The following is a 15787-nucleotide window of genomic DNA, read 5'->3' as shown; positions in this document are numbered from 1 at the left end:
ATCCACTAAAAAGTATCAGAACTATGACTGGATAAAGAAGATGCAGTATATACATACACAATGAATTTTACTCGGCAATCAAAAAGAATGAAATCTTGACCATTTGCAACAACGTGGATGCAACTACAGTGTATAATACTAAGCCAAATAAGTCAATCAGAGAAAGGTAAGTGTCATATGACTTCACTCATATGTGGATTTTAAGATACAAAACAGATGAACACAGGGTAAGGTAAGCAAAAATAATATAAAAACAGGGAGGCAGACAAACCATGAGATTCTTAAATACAGAGAACAAACTGAGTGAGGGTTGCTGGAGGGGTGTTGGGTGGGGGGATGGACTAAATGGGTAAGGAGCATTAAGGAGGACACTTGCTGGGATAAGCACTGGATGTTATACGTAGGGGATGAATCACTAAATTCTATTCCTGAAATCATTATTACACTATATGTTAACTAACTTGGATGTAAATTTAAAAAAAAAGTATCAGAACTAATAAATTCAGCAAAATTGAAGAATACAAGCTCAATATAAAAAAATCAATTTATAGAAATGGCATTTCTATATACCAGCAATGAACAATGAGTAAACATAATTAGAAATTAAGAAAACAATTCAATTCAAGTAACAAAAAGAAGATTAAAATACTTTGGAATAAATTTTACTAAAATTGTACAAGAATTGTACACTGGAAACTATAACACATTATTGAAAGAAATTACCCAAGACCCAAATACTTGAAAAGACATTCTGTGTTCATGGATAGAAAAGGAATATTATTAAGATGGTAATATATCCCAACTTGATTTATAGATTCACACAATCACTATAAAAATGCTAGCTGCCATCTTTGCAGAAATGGACAAGCTGATCATAAAATCTGTATGGGAATGTACAGGATCCAGAATATATCTAAACCTATCTTCAAAAAGAAGAGCAAAGTGGAAGAACTCTATTTCCTGATTTTAATACATATCACAAAATGGCAGTAAATAAGACTGTGGCGCTGGCATAAAAGATAGACATGTAGATGGGGCGCCTGGGTGGCTCAGTCGGTTAAGCGTCCGACTTCGGCTCAGGTCATGATCTCACGGTCCCTGAGTTCGAGCCCCGCGTCGGGCTCTGTGCTGACGGCTCGGAGCATGGAGCCTGTTTCAGATTCTGTGTCTCCCTCTCTGCCCCTCCCCTGTTCATGCTCTGTCTCTCTCTGTCTCAAAAATAAATAAACATTAAAAAAAAAATTAAAAAAAAAAGATAGACATATAGATCAACAGAATAAAGAGTCTAGAAATAAAGCCTAACATTCATTTTAACTGATTTTTGGCAAGAATGAAAAGAGCATTTAATAGGAAAAGAACAATTTCTTCAACAATTTGTGCTAAGACAGGTAAGTATTCACATGCAAAAGAATGAAGTTGGACCCCTACTTCATACGATATACAAAAATCAGCTCAAAAGGGATCAAAGACCTAAATGTAAGAGCTAAAGTTATAAAATCCTTAGAAGAATCATAGGTATAAATCCTCAAAACTTTGGATTAGGCAATGGTTACTTAGATATGACACCAAAAGCATAAGCAAGGAAAGACAAAACAGATAAATTGGACTTTGTCAAAATTAAAAACTTCTGTGCTTCAAAGGACACTATCAAGAAAGTAAAGGGGTACCTGGGTGGCTCAGTCAGTTAAGCGTCTGACTTCAGCTCAGGTCATGATCTCACAGTTTGTGGGTTCGAGGCCCACGTTGGGCTGAGCTGACAGCTCAGAGCCTGGAGCCTGCTTCAGATTGTGTCTCCCTCTCTCTCTGCCCCTCCCCTTCTCGTACTCTGTCTCTGTCACTCTCTCTCTCAAAAATAAACATTAAAAAATAAAAAAAAAATTTTTAAAAAAGAGTAAAAAGACAACCCAAAGAATGTGAGAAAGTATATCCAAATCAAGTATCTGATAACGGACTTATAACCAGAATATATATACAATCCAACAATAAAAAGACAAGTAACTCAATTAAAAACAGGCAAAGATTTGAATACACATTTCTCCAAAAAAAAGCATTTAAATGGTCAATAAGCACATGAAAAGATGTTCAAAATAATTAGTCATTAAGGAAATGCAAATCAAAACCAAAATGAGATACTAAGTTGCACTCACAAGAATGGCTGTTAAGAAGGGAAAAAAAAAAAGAAGGACAACAACAAATTTGTTGGCGAGGAACAACTAAACCTTCATGTACTGCTGGTGGAAATATAGAAGAGTCTGGCAATTCCTCAGAGTTAACCACATGCCCTGACATTTGCATGCTTATGTATAAAACACATGTTCACACAAAATCTAGCAAATGAAAATTCACAGCAGCATTATTCATAACAGCTAATAAATGAAAATAGCCCAAACATCCATCAACTGACAAATTGGGTAAACAAAATGAGATATATCCCTACAATGGACTAGTATGCAGCTGTAAAAAGGGAATAAAATACTAATATATGTTACAACATGAATGATCCTTGAAATATGCTAAGTGAAAGAAGTCAGACAGGAAAGTAACATATTGTATGATTCCATTTATATGAAATGTCCCAAACAGTCAAATCTATAGACACAGAAAGATTAGTGGCCAGGCACTGGGAGGAGGAGGGTATGGGGAATGATGGCTAATGGATACAGGATTTCTTCTGATGTGATGAAAATGTTTTGGATTTTGAGGTGCCTGGATGGCTGAGTCAGTGGAACGTGCAATTCTTATCTCGGGTTGTGAGTTTGAGCTTCATGTTGGGTGCAGTGATTACTTAAAAGTAAAATCTTTACCAAAAAAAAAAAAAAAGAAAATGTTATGGATTTAGAGAGTGGTGATGGTCACACAACTCTGTGAATATACTAAACCCACTGAAATGTATACTTCAAAAAGGTGAACTTTATGGTAAAAAAAATTGTATCTCAATTTTTAAAATTACTATCTAGGCATCATGGTTTGGAAACAGTGAGAAATTAGAAAACTTTCAGGCTCTGAGTGTAGGACTTTGGAGAATGAGCAGTCTCTCCTCAATATGGTTGTTAAGAGAAGCAGAACCACAGACAGATGCAGAGTTTCAAGCCACATCAAGAAAGGGAACAGAGCTCTCTGTGATGCAGCCAAGGATGAAGAGGATTCAGGGGAAGAATTTTCAGAGTGTTAGTTGGAAAGGCCAGGAGAAGAAGCATAAAATAGTAATGAAGAGGGATGCATGGCTGCTTCAGTCCATAGAGCATGCATGACTCATTTGATCTCAAGGGTTGTGAGTTCAAGCCCCAAGTTGGGTGTAGAGTTTACTTAAAAAAACCAACAAATGAACAAACCCCACAAAAAACAACAGTAATGAAGATGAGATGTGGAAAGAGATGGCCTTTTCTTTCCATGAAGTTAAAAAAAATAACCCAAGGGGCGCCTGGGCAGCTCAGTCGGTTGAGCATCCAACTTCCACTCAGGTCATGATCTCGCAGTTTGTGAGTTCGAGCCCCGTGTCGGGCTCTGTGCTGACGGCTCGGAGCCTGGGGCCTGCTTTGGATTCTGTGTCTCCCCTTCTCTCTGGCCCTTCCATGTTCATGCTCTGTCTCTCTGTGTTTCTCAATAATAAATAAACGTTTAAAAAAAAAATAACCCAAAACACTTTGGAAACAGAAGGCAATTGACAGGTAGCAGAGGCAAATGGAAAGGGAATTTATTTTGACACAAGAAAGGGAGTGAAACACAAGAAGGCTCATAGAAATTTAGCTTTGTTTCTGTCTAAAAGGCAGAATAAAACAAGCAGTCTCTAACATGATACAATTATGAGTTCATACATTCACAGGCTAATGGTACACCCTTCTTCTAAGCATGGTACCTGGCACATAGTAAATGTGCAGTAAATGTTTTAAAAACTCAACTTCTTAACCTTTATATCAAGAATTTCTAATATCTACACATTTGTTTTCTGCTGTGTGCTTAAAATGACAATAAAAGCCACTTTACATAAGAGGTAACATTCTACTTTCCATACTGAGATGTTAGTCATTCATTACTAACTTTGTAAGACTCAATGAGAAAATGTGCACATGGAATAAAGACACATGGAATAATATAAAAGAAAAATTACAGATTGTATGTATGCGTAGTCATCACACTAAAGTTTTTTTGATCTAGGCTCCATTTTCTCTAACTTGGAATATTATTTAAAGCAGGTAACTAACTTTAGATTACTTTATTTATAGTTTTCCACTAACGCTATAACAAGTTACCACAAACTTAAGCAATACAAATATATCACCTTACTGTTCAGAAGTCTGAAATGGGTCTCAATGGGCCAAAATCAAGGTCTCAGCAGGGCTGCCTTCCCTTCTATAGGCTCTAAGGGAAAATCTGTTTCCGTGCCTTTTGCAGTTCTAGAGGCCCAGTTCCTCTACCTTTGAAGCCAGCAACCACACATCAAGATCTTATCCTATCACCTCATTCTGACCTTCTCTTTTGCGTTCCTGTTCCACTTTTAAGAAACGTTGGGATTACACTGGGCCCACCAGGATAACCTAGGATAATCTCCCCATCTCAAAGTCCTTAATTTAATCACATCTGCAAAGTCCCTTCGGCCGTATAAGGTAACATCCAGAGGTGGTGGTAATTAGGATGTGAACATCCTTAGGGGCGTCTATTATTCTACTATAGTTACTCACTATGCTGTTAATAGAACAGTCCAGGAACACCTGGGTGGCTCAGTCGGTTAAGTGTCCGACTCTTAATTCCAGCTCAGGTCTTGATCTCAGGGTGTTGAGTTCAAGCCCCACACTGGGTTCCACACTGGACGTGGAGCCTACTTAAGAACAAACAAACAAAAAAACAGTCCTGGGGTGCCTGGGTGGCTCGGCTGGTTAAGCATCCGACTCTTGGTTTCAGCTCAGGTCATGATCTCACAGTTTCATGAGTTAATGCCCCACATTGGGCTTTGTGCTGGCAACATGGAGCCTGCTTGGGATTCTCTTTCCCCTCTTTCTGCCCCTATCCCGCTTGTGCTGTCTCTGTCTCTCTCAGAATAAAACTTAAAACAAACAAAAAAACAAAGGCCAGATAGTCCTGACATATCCAGTGTATTTATTCAAATGCATTAGAATTAGTTGGTTTTGAAAAGATAGCCAATGCGGGTTGTACCATCTGACAGGAGGAAAGAATCTAACTGGTATGAATAAGCAGCTAGGCGTTGCTAAAATATAACTGAAATAAGAGGCTATGAGGTTAGACAGGCAATACCAAAACCTTCAAAAAGTTTATATACTTTGCTTGTTTAAGAACTTAGATTAGGGGCACCTGGGTGGCTCAGTTAAGTGTCCGACTTCGACTCAGGTCCTGATCCCACAGTTCATGATTTTGAATTCTGTCAGTGCAGAGCTCGTTTCGGATCCTCTGTCCTCCCTCTCTCTGCACCTCCCCAACTCATGCTTGCACTTGAGCTCGCTCTCTCTGTCTCTCTCTCTCTCTCAAAAATAAATATTAAAAAGAAGAAAGAACTTAGACTTCACATTGCACTGAGCTGGTGAAATGCATGAAGTGAAAAAAGATTTATACATCAGATAGGTTAATTCTTATAATGCACAGACTGAATGGAGGGACAAAAAGATCAGAGGCAAAGAATACAGTCTGGAGGTAGTAGTTGTTTAAAACTATGTCCAAAAATTCCTTGGTACAGATCCCTTCAAAAGATGGAACCTAATCTTCCTCCTCTTAAGTGTATGCTGTATTTATTAACTTGCTTCTAACAAACAGAGAGCGGTAGAATTGATAGTATGCAACTTCTGAGACTAGGTCCCAAAAGGCATTTTAGCTTTCTCTTTGCTTTCTCTCTAAAAGTGCTTGTTCTGGGAGAAGCCAGTTACCATACCATAAAAATGCTCAAGCAGTCCTATAGAGAGAGCAACATGGTGAGGTAGTGAAGCCTCCTGCCATCAGCAAAGTAAGTGAGCCATTTTGGAATCACATCTTCCCAATCAAGCCTTCAGATGACTACCATCCTGGCTGACATCTTGGTTGCAACCTCATGAGACCCTGAGCCAGAACCACTTAGCTAAGACACTTCTGAATTTCTCATCCACAGAAAGTGTGAGATAATAAATATTTATTATTTTGAGCCACTAAGTTTTGAGGTAATTTGTTATACAGCAAAAGTAATAATAATAATAAAGATAACTAATACAAGGGTGCCTGGGTGGCTTAGTCAGTTGAGCATCCGGACTCTTGATTTTGGCTCAGGTCATGACCTCCCAGTTTGTGAGGCTGAGCCCCACGTCAGGCTCTGTGCTCACAGTGCGGAGCCTACTTGAGATTCTCTCTCTCCCAATCTCTCTGCCCCTCCCTTGCCCAAGCTCTGTCTCTCAAAATAAATAAACATTAAAAACAAACAAAAAAATACACACACACACACAGAGGCTCTGAAAATTGATTCGTTGATTGATACTGAGCTAGAACTAAAAATCAACAAAGGAAATAGAAAGAAATGTATGGATTTTGGTCTGCAGGAGCATAATGGGTTAAGGAGAGGGATGAGTTCAGCATGAATCCTACAGTTTCTTGCTTGTTGGAACAGTATTACCACCTAGGTTGACCTGGGTCAAAGGCAGTTGAAGGAGATGGCGGAAGGCCACAATTAGGAGTAGATAAATTAACTCTTGAACATTCTGAACTTGAGACACCGATGAGAGATCTTGATATGGTAGAAATGTACACTGAGCAGTTAAAGGTTGTAATATATATTTAACTAGATATAAGATTTTTGAAAGCTATTCATGCATAGTTGTTAATTAAAACCAAAGATGCAAATAAAATCTCTTAAAGAGAAATTGGAAGTGATAAAAATAGGCTAGTGATCTTTCTCTTAGGACATGCTCAGATTTAACACTTCACTCTATTAGTCCAGTTTCTTTCTCCATAAAGACAAATCTAGATAAGTGATATACCATAATATGTATTTTATGTTATAGAACAGTATATTACAGTATATCTAATTAAATATCAAAACATCCAACTGACCAATTCAAACCACAAATCTTCAGCTTTTAATGAGAAGTCATGTCATTCCATTTTCACATAATGGAAAGATATCAACCCCTGAGATTCTATCTGTCTTAATGGTTAGCACAGTGGTTTGCACCTAGTATCCAATTAGTATTTATTGAAACAACTGAAAATAAAAACTTAATAACCTTAATAAGCTAATCATTTCATTTCTAAAATAGTGACTCTAAAACAAAGGAATTAAAATTGCAAGAAAATTAGGGAGAAAAATCATTAAAAACAGACTTACCGATCTGTTTGTAAAACATGGATAAGATGTTCCATAGCTTGTATACCTACTTCCAAGCGGTATTTCTGCACAAAAGAAAAATGCTGTTAAAATAACTAATATCCAACTTAATAAAATTAGTAGGTGATAAAGCATTACAAACCTTAGATAATGATTTGAGAGCACGAACAGCATTTCTTCGGTCATCCAGCAAAGTAGATGAAGCAACTCTGTCACAAAGCTTTTGAATCTGTCATGAAAAAATGAAATAGCATAAACAGAACTTTAAAAAGCAAAAAAGAAACATGAAGTTCCCCCCTAAATTTACACCATTTACTTTCGAAAACAAAAATCAACAAATGGGATGTCATGGAAATTAGGTGCTTTAAAAAAAAAAAAAAAAGAAAGAAAGAAATTAGGTACTTTTATAATCTCATTACAGACAGATTTCTCACAGAGACTTGAAAAACAGAAGTGGTGAAAGAAAAGTTAAATGAAATAAGTCATATAAGTTGAGGAATTAAGAGAAATCATTAGTATAATCAGAACTTTGTAAACATGCAGCTTACAACTGTTTGAGCCAAGAGGAAAGCAGGGTTATGGTAGAAGACGGGAACTTATTTAAAAATGTTTTTGAAATAATAATTGTTTATAACTTCACCCTAATATTTCTACTAAGTATTTGAAGAAGAAAAGATGGAATTATATACCAAAAATATTAAGTTTTTGGGTGCCTGGCTGGCTCAGTCAGAAGAGAATGCAACTGTTCATCTCAGGGTCAGGAGTTTGAGCCCCACGTTGGGTGTAGAGATTACTTAAATAAATAAATAAAAACTTAAAATTTTAAGTTTTAACTGTGCCTCAAAGTCTATAGAGATGAAATATTTCTATTATTAAAAATTTTTTTTTTTAATTTTTTTTTTCAACGTTTTTTATTTATTTTTGGGACAGAGAGAGACAGAGCATGAACGGGGGAGGGGCAGAGAGAGAGGGAGACACAGAATCGGAAACAGGCTCCAGGCTCCGAGCCATCAGCCCAGAGCCTGACGCGGGGCTCGAACTCACGGACCGCGAGATCGTGACCTGGCTGAAGTCGGACGCTTAACCGACTGCGCCACCCAGGCGCCCCTTAAAATTTTTAATAAATTTGCAGGTATTACAGTTCAAGTTGCATTTTAAAATAAACCTTCCAGGGGTAGCCAGGGTGGTTCAGCTGGTTAAGCATCCAACTCTTGATTTCGGCTTGGGTCATGATCTTACGGTTCTTGATATCACTAAGACTGCAGAGCCTGCTTGGGATTCTCTCTCTCCCTCTCTCTCTGCCCCTCCCCTGCTTGTGGACTCTTCTCAAAATAAATAAACTAAAATAAACTAAAATAAAATAAAAATAAAATAAAACAAAACCTTTGGGTATTTAATTTACAATGGGAAAAAAATTGGGAGACAGCTGTCCCTCAAGAGAAGAAAAACTAGGGGCGCCTGGGTGGCTCAGTCAGTTGAGCATCTGACTTCCACTCAGGTCATGATCTTGCGGTTCATGAGTTCGAGCCCCATGTCGGGCTCTGTGCTGACAGCTCAGAGCCTGCAGCCAGCTTCGGATTCTGTGTCTCCCTCTCTCTCTGCCCCTCCCCTGCTCATGTTCTGTCTCTCTCTGTCTCAAAAATAAATATAACATTAAAAAAAATTTTTTAAAGAAGAAAATAAATTATACATTCTTTGGTAGAATATTATGCAGCCACTCAAAACAATTAACTGTACTGATATGAAAATACAATGATTTAATAAACAGTGGGGAAAAAAGAAAAGCAAGTTGTAAAACTACATGTAAATTATGAGCCCACTGAAGCAAAAGTACTAAACTGTGCATGTAAAATTGCATTAAAAAAAAATTGGAAACTTAAAACTATAAAACTTCTAGAAGAGAGCATAAGAGAAAATCCTAGTAGCCTTTAATAAGGCAAAAACTTCTCATACATACTAAGAGCACAATCCATAAAGAAAAACTAAATAAACTGGACCTCATCACTTCTGTTCTTCAAAAGACACTCTCAAGAGAATGAAAAGATAAACCACCAACTGAATGAAAATATTTGAAAATATCTGATAAAGAATAGTTCTTAAAACCATGATACTTGGCTCCTGTTAAGTTCTAACAGTTACTATTTTAATGACTGTTACTAAGATCCTATAAATATTATGGCATATCACTCACACTTTTGTATCCTATGTATCTGAATTAGTGGTGTTTAAATACATACACTGTTTTCCAAATTATGTTCTGCAGACTTCTAGTGTCCCAGAAGATATTAATAGATTTCTTATGATCGCAGAACCAGCAGGAAACACAAGGTTATACAAAATTAAATAGGTTTCTGCACTGCAGGATTTCTAAAAGTCTTTACTATGCTGATTTGCATTTCTTCATACTGCGGACAGAGTATGATAACCAAGCATAGCCTTACTCTTTGATTTTATTCATTCTAACTGCTCACATTTAAGAATTATTTCTACCTTAAACTATATTTACTTTTGTAATAATTACATTGACTTTCCAAAACACAAATAATACAACTTTCTCTTTATTAAATAACTGGTTGACTTTTTCTACCACAATTTGTTTTTTACCATTAGAAAAACTACATAACTATCTCTTGAAAACATGAAGCTTGCTACCTTCTTTCAGCTTAAAGAATTTCATAGTCCAAAAATAGTTTTCCTAAGTATGACTATAATTTCCTTTACTTGGGTCTTGTACATCTTTTAATTTTTTCTAGGTCATTTATAACTGATACTAGGAATTGAAATCATTTATAGGCATTTTCTGCTTTTTACGAGCCCTAGACCTTAGCACCAGTCCTAGACCTCGGATTCCCAACTCTCATGGAGTACTGAGTTCTAGTACCATGCAGGGCTTGAACTCAAGCTTCAGCCTCAGACTCCTCTATAGTTAGTATATAGAAAGCCCTGTGTCAAAATATGACCTCCCATGTCTAGAAACTCTTCAATTATTTGTTGAATGTGAACACTTGAAGGCTACTTGATACTGAAGGAGAAACTCAGCTTTAGGAATTTTGGAGTGAGATGATCATAATCCTAGAGTTTGGGGGTTTGCTTTGTTTTTATTTTCAGTCTTTTATTTTGTGCTCTAAATATGCTAATATTTGAGTGTTGTCAATTTTTTTTTACAAAGCTTTGAGATATACACAAAGATAATCTCAGTTGTTATGAAGACAAATACAACCTAAAATAGCAATGAGGTTATTTTTACCTATCAGACTCACTAAGATTAAAATTAATAGTACCAAATATTCTATGATATCAGTTCTATAAAATAAAAAAAACAAGTAACATTAATCTGTGTTAGCAGAAGTCAGGATAGTGGTTACTCATGGAGAGAGGCAGTGACTGGGAATACAAAGGGGACTTTTTGGGTCTTGATAATGTTCTGTTCCTTGATCTGGGTGCTGGTTACATAGGTGTGTTCAGGTTGTGAGGTTTACATATTTGACATGCATACTTTTCTACATACTTTAATACATTTAATAAAATTATTTTTAATTATTTTTAAAATATTTTATTTTTAAGCAATCTCCACACCCAACATGGGGTTCGAACTCACAACCCTGAGATCAAGAGTTGCACACTCTACCGACTAAGTTCACCAGGCACCCCAATAAATTTTTTAAAATAGAAATATCTAGGATAGGCAAGGATATATTAATTAACTTGCTTATATTCTACCAAAGGGAAAATAACCTAAAAAAGTGGCAATTTGGCAAAAACAATTACAACCTAAAATATTCATACCCTTTTTTTAGCCAGGCATTCCTACTTCTAGGAATTTACTCTTTAAAAACACCCCCACAGTTACATAACGTTTTATACTAGGATGTTTTTTGTAGCAATACTTTTAATAGCTAAAAAGGAAATCCAGTTCCCGCCACATAAGAATATAATAAGAAGTCTGCAACTGGCACTCCAGAACTCAGACTTCCAGCCTTCACAACTTTGAGCAATAAATTTCTGTTAATTGGAAAAAAAAAAAACAAAAAAAAAAGGTGGAGGGGAATCTAAAGGTTCATCTATCAATCAGAGAGTAATTAACATATGGTACTCAGAAACTATGCAGTTGATCAAATGAATGAATCAGAGCCATTTTTTTTAATAGAAAAAAAGTGGACAAAAATTATAAGCAGTATGTTTGGCATTAGTTCATTTTGGTTTAATATGATACTATTAATAAACAATGTGAATATGTATAGAAAATATTAAGACGATGTACCATATTGCCATTTGGTAGGTTGCTGGAAATGTTCATTTTTTACATTATTTCTCATGTTTGAATTTTGATAAAATAGGAATTACCTTTATAAACAAAAAAGAGCAATAATGGAGTAAAGCAAAATGGTTTATGTTTTATTGGAATTTCTAAGATATTTTCATGACTGACTGAACACATCTTTTCAAATGCTATCTTCACTCTGATCAAAATAATATGAAATCAGAGGTGCCTGAGTGGCTCAGTTGGTAAAGCATCTGCCTCTTGATTTCAGCTCAGGTCATGATCTTGTGGTCGTGAGATCAAGCCCCTGCACTGGGCTCAGCGCTGACTGTGGAGCCTGCTTGGGATTCTCTCTCTCTCCCTGCCCCTCCCCTGCTCATGTCCTCCCTAATAGACTTAAAAAATTAATAGTATGAAATAAGCTCTTAATTGATAAAAAATAAACTACCATAATAAAAATATCCTCAATTGGCCCCCTGTTGCTTATCAAGTCCAAATTTTTTTAACTAGAATGCAGTCATTGCTCAGTTAATATACACACACTGAGGACACATGTATTTGTTCTTGTACTAACCGAAATAAGATATGGTCTCTAACCACAAGGAACTTGCACAGGAAGACAGTCACATAAATACAGAATAATAACAAGTTAAAGGTATATAAGTATGTGCTGAGTAAAGCTGGGGCACAAAAGAAAACAGTCAATTCTATGTGAAAGTGAAACTGCTACAGACTGAATGTTTATGTCCCCCCCCCACCCCTCCCCGGGCCGCCACCCCCAATGCAAATTTAGAAATCCTAACCCCTAATGTGATGGTATGAGGAGATGGAGCTTTCTGGAGTCTCTTTTGTAAGGGCACTAATTCCATTCATGAGGACTCTATCTTCATTCCCTAATCACTTCCCCAAAGCCCCATCTCCCTTCCTGCCAAGTAGGACACAGTGAGTAGATATATGGAGGAACCAGAATGCAGGCCCTCAGCAGACACAGAATCTACCAGTGCCTTGATTTTGGACCTCCCACATTCCAGAACTTCGAGAAATAAATGCGTGTTGTTTAAGCCACACCCAGATTATATTTCTGTTGTAGCAGCCCAAATAGATTAAGACAGATACTGTTTAAGAATGGTATATTTAACTCAGGCAACACCAGATGTTGGCAAAGATGCAGAGAAAGAGGATCTCTTTTGCACTGTTGGTGGGAATGCAAACTGGTGCAGCCACTCTGGAAAGCAGTATGGAGGTTCCTCAAAAAATTAAAACTAGAACTACCCTACGACCTAGCAACTGCACTACTAGGTATTTATCCAAGGGATACAGGTATGCTGTTTCAAAGGGACACATGCACCCCAATGTTTATAGCAGCACTATCAACAATAGCCAAAGTATGGAAAGAACCCAAATGTCCATCGATGGATGAATGGATAAAGAAGATGTGGGATATATATATAGATATACATATATATCTAAGTATATATCTAAGTGTATATATATATATATACATACACACACACACACAACGGAGTATTACTCTGGGAAAGCAAGCTGGTGCAGCCACTCTGGAAAACAGTATGGAGGTTCCTCAAAAAACTAAAAATAGAACCACCCTATGACCTAGCAATTGCAATACTAGACATTTATCCATGGGATACAGGTGTGCTGTTTCGAAGGGACACATGCACCCCCATGTTTATAGCAATACTATCAACAATAGCCAAAGTACGGAAAGAGCCCACATGTCCACTGATGGATGAATGGATAAAGAAGATGTGGTGTATACATATACAATGGAGTATTACTCCAATTACTCCAATCAAAAAGAATGAAATCTTGCCTGTTGCAACTACATGGATGGAACTGGAGGGTATTATGCTACGTGAAAAATCATATGACTTCACTCATATGAGGACTTTAAGAGACAAAACAGATGAACATAAGGGAAGGGAAATGAAAATAATATAAAAACAGGGAGGGGGACAAAACAGAAGACTCATAAATATGGAGAACAAACTGAGGGTTACTAGAGGGGTTGTGGGAGGGGAGATAGGCTAAATGGGTAAGGGGCACTAAGGAATCTACCCCTTAGAGGCGCCTGGGTGGCTCAACTGGTTAAGCATCTGACTCTTGGCTTTGCTCAGGTCATGATCTCATGGCTCGCGAGACGGAGCCCCAAGTCAGGCTTTGCACTGACAGCACAGAGCTTGATTGAGATTCTCTCTCCCTCTCTCTGTCCTGTCCCTGCTTGCAAGCGCTCTCCCTTTCTCTCTCTCTCTCAAAATAAATGAACATGTATCCTGTTATCAAGATGCTTTTATAGCCTCAGTACAGTGTAGTTAGTATGCTAACTACCTTGGACATAAATTAAAAAAATAAAATAAAAATAAAATAAAAATCTTAATAGAAAAAAAAAAGAGTGGTATAATTAAGGATGCCATTCTTGAGTCAAGAATTAAAGGATAAGTAAGTAGTTCAGGGGTGCCTGCGTGGCTCAGTTGGTTGAACATCTGACTTCAGCTCAGGTCATGATCTTGAGGTTCATGAGGTCAGGCCCCATGACAGGCTCTGCACTGATGGCCTGGAGCCTGCTGTGGATTCTGTGTCTCCCTCTCTCTGTGCCCCTCCCCCACTTGCCCCTCCACCCCCCAAATAAACATTACAAAAAAAAAAAAGGATAAGTAGTTCATCAGACAATATGAAGGAATTTCAGGCACTGAAAATTATTTCCTTGTAATTGTTTGCACATATTTTAATGTATAAAAGAGCATTTCATATTCACAATAAAATTGGTCTAGGCAGTTCTTTCTGCCCATGGGTCCTGTCCCCATTGTATAATAAAAACACCTTCCAAAATTGGTCTAATTTGAGTTTTTAAATTGTATACATCTATGAACCAAAAAACGTAATTTTCATCTCTCTCTCTCTCTCTCTCTCTCTCTCTCTCACACACACACACACACACACACACACGTTCTAGTAAAATAATACACCAAAGGAGACTTTCTAAAATTAGAAAATTTCCCCTTTTACAATAAGTTGTATCTCTGGGAATGATGGCTGATCTAAAATAACATGGGAAAAATAAGAATATATAAGATTAAAATGTTAGCTAAAAACATATTTCTTTTCTAGTAAGTTCAAAGTATCTGCTTCAATAAACTGATTAATGAGCAAATCACTATTTTTAGTTGAAAAATGTACCTTTTCGAATATTAAAATTAATCACTATTATACTTATAGAAATAAAATCCATTCTTTCTTGAGTTTGGGTAAGTAATCTATCAAGACTTTTTTTTTTTAATGTTTGTTTATTTTTTTTTTTTTTAATTTTTTTTTCAACGTTTTTTATTTATTTTTGGGACAGAGAGAGACAGAGCATGAATGGGGGAGGGGCAGAGAGAGAGGGAGACACAGAATCGGAAACAGGCTCCAGGCTCCGAGCCATCAGCCCAGAGCCTGACGCGGGGCTCGAACTCACGGACCGCGAGATCGTGACCTGGCTGAAGTCGGACGCTTAACTGACTGCGCCACCCAGGCGCCCCAATGTTTGTTTATTTTTGAGAGAAAGAGAGACAGAGTGTGAGCAGGGGAGGGGCAGAGAGAGACAGAGAGGGAGACACAGTCTGAAGTAGGCTCCAGGCTACGAGCTGTCAGCTCAGAGCCCAACACAGGGCTCAAACTCACGAACTGCGAGATCATGACCTGAGATGAAGTCAGACACTTAACCGACTGAGCCACCCAGGCGCCCCTCTATCAAGACTATTTTTAACAATATAAGCATGCTTCTGACTGATTAAACCTGGATTTTTACAGCAAGTACATATTCTTCCAAATTGGGGATTTTATTAATTTTTTTTTAACGTTTTTTTTTTTTTTGAAACAGAGACAGAGCATGAACGGGGGAGGGTCAGAGAGAGAGGGAGACACAGAATCTGAAAAAGGCTCCCGGCTCTGAGCTGTCAGCACAGAGCCCGACGTGGGGCTTGAACTCATGGACCGTGAGATCATGACCTGAGCCGAAGTCGAACACTTAACCGACCAAGCCACCCAGGCGCCCCCAAATTGGGGATTTTAATCAGAACTTTCTCTCTAGCAACTTAAAGATGAACTCAAAGCAGTCAACCATAGTGCAAGCCAATGAGAATCAAAGTGAATATAAGAACAACTTATTTAGAAGCATTAGACTGAGTTATTTCCGATACCTTCTGTCAGGGACCAAACTGGTCTTTTCA

The 15787-nt window shown here is 37.4% G+C and overlaps 1 protein-coding gene across 2 annotated transcripts in view; it reads right to left on the bottom strand.

Annotated features, from left to right (window-relative positions):
- The window catches only part of USO1 (USO1 vesicle transport factor), a 97428-nt gene that overhangs the window by 64416 nt on the left and 17225 nt on the right, over positions 1-15787 (bottom strand). For both annotated transcript variants that reach the window (XM_049632080.1, XM_049632081.1), the window contains exons 2-3: positions 7440-7526; positions 7298-7362 (exon numbers count right to left, since the gene is read on the bottom strand). In XM_049632080.1, the coding sequence (XP_049488037.1) occupies positions 7298-7362; positions 7440-7526 (152 nt within the window). The remainder of the gene's footprint in view (positions 1-7297; positions 7363-7439; positions 7527-15787) is intronic.

Source organism: Panthera uncia, chromosome B1, assembly GCF_023721935.1.
Source record: "Panthera uncia isolate 11264 chromosome B1, Puncia_PCG_1.0, whole genome shotgun sequence".
NCBI lineage: Eukaryota > Metazoa > Chordata > Mammalia > Carnivora > Felidae > Panthera > Panthera uncia.
This window is presented reverse-complemented; position numbering and strand designations above follow the sequence as displayed.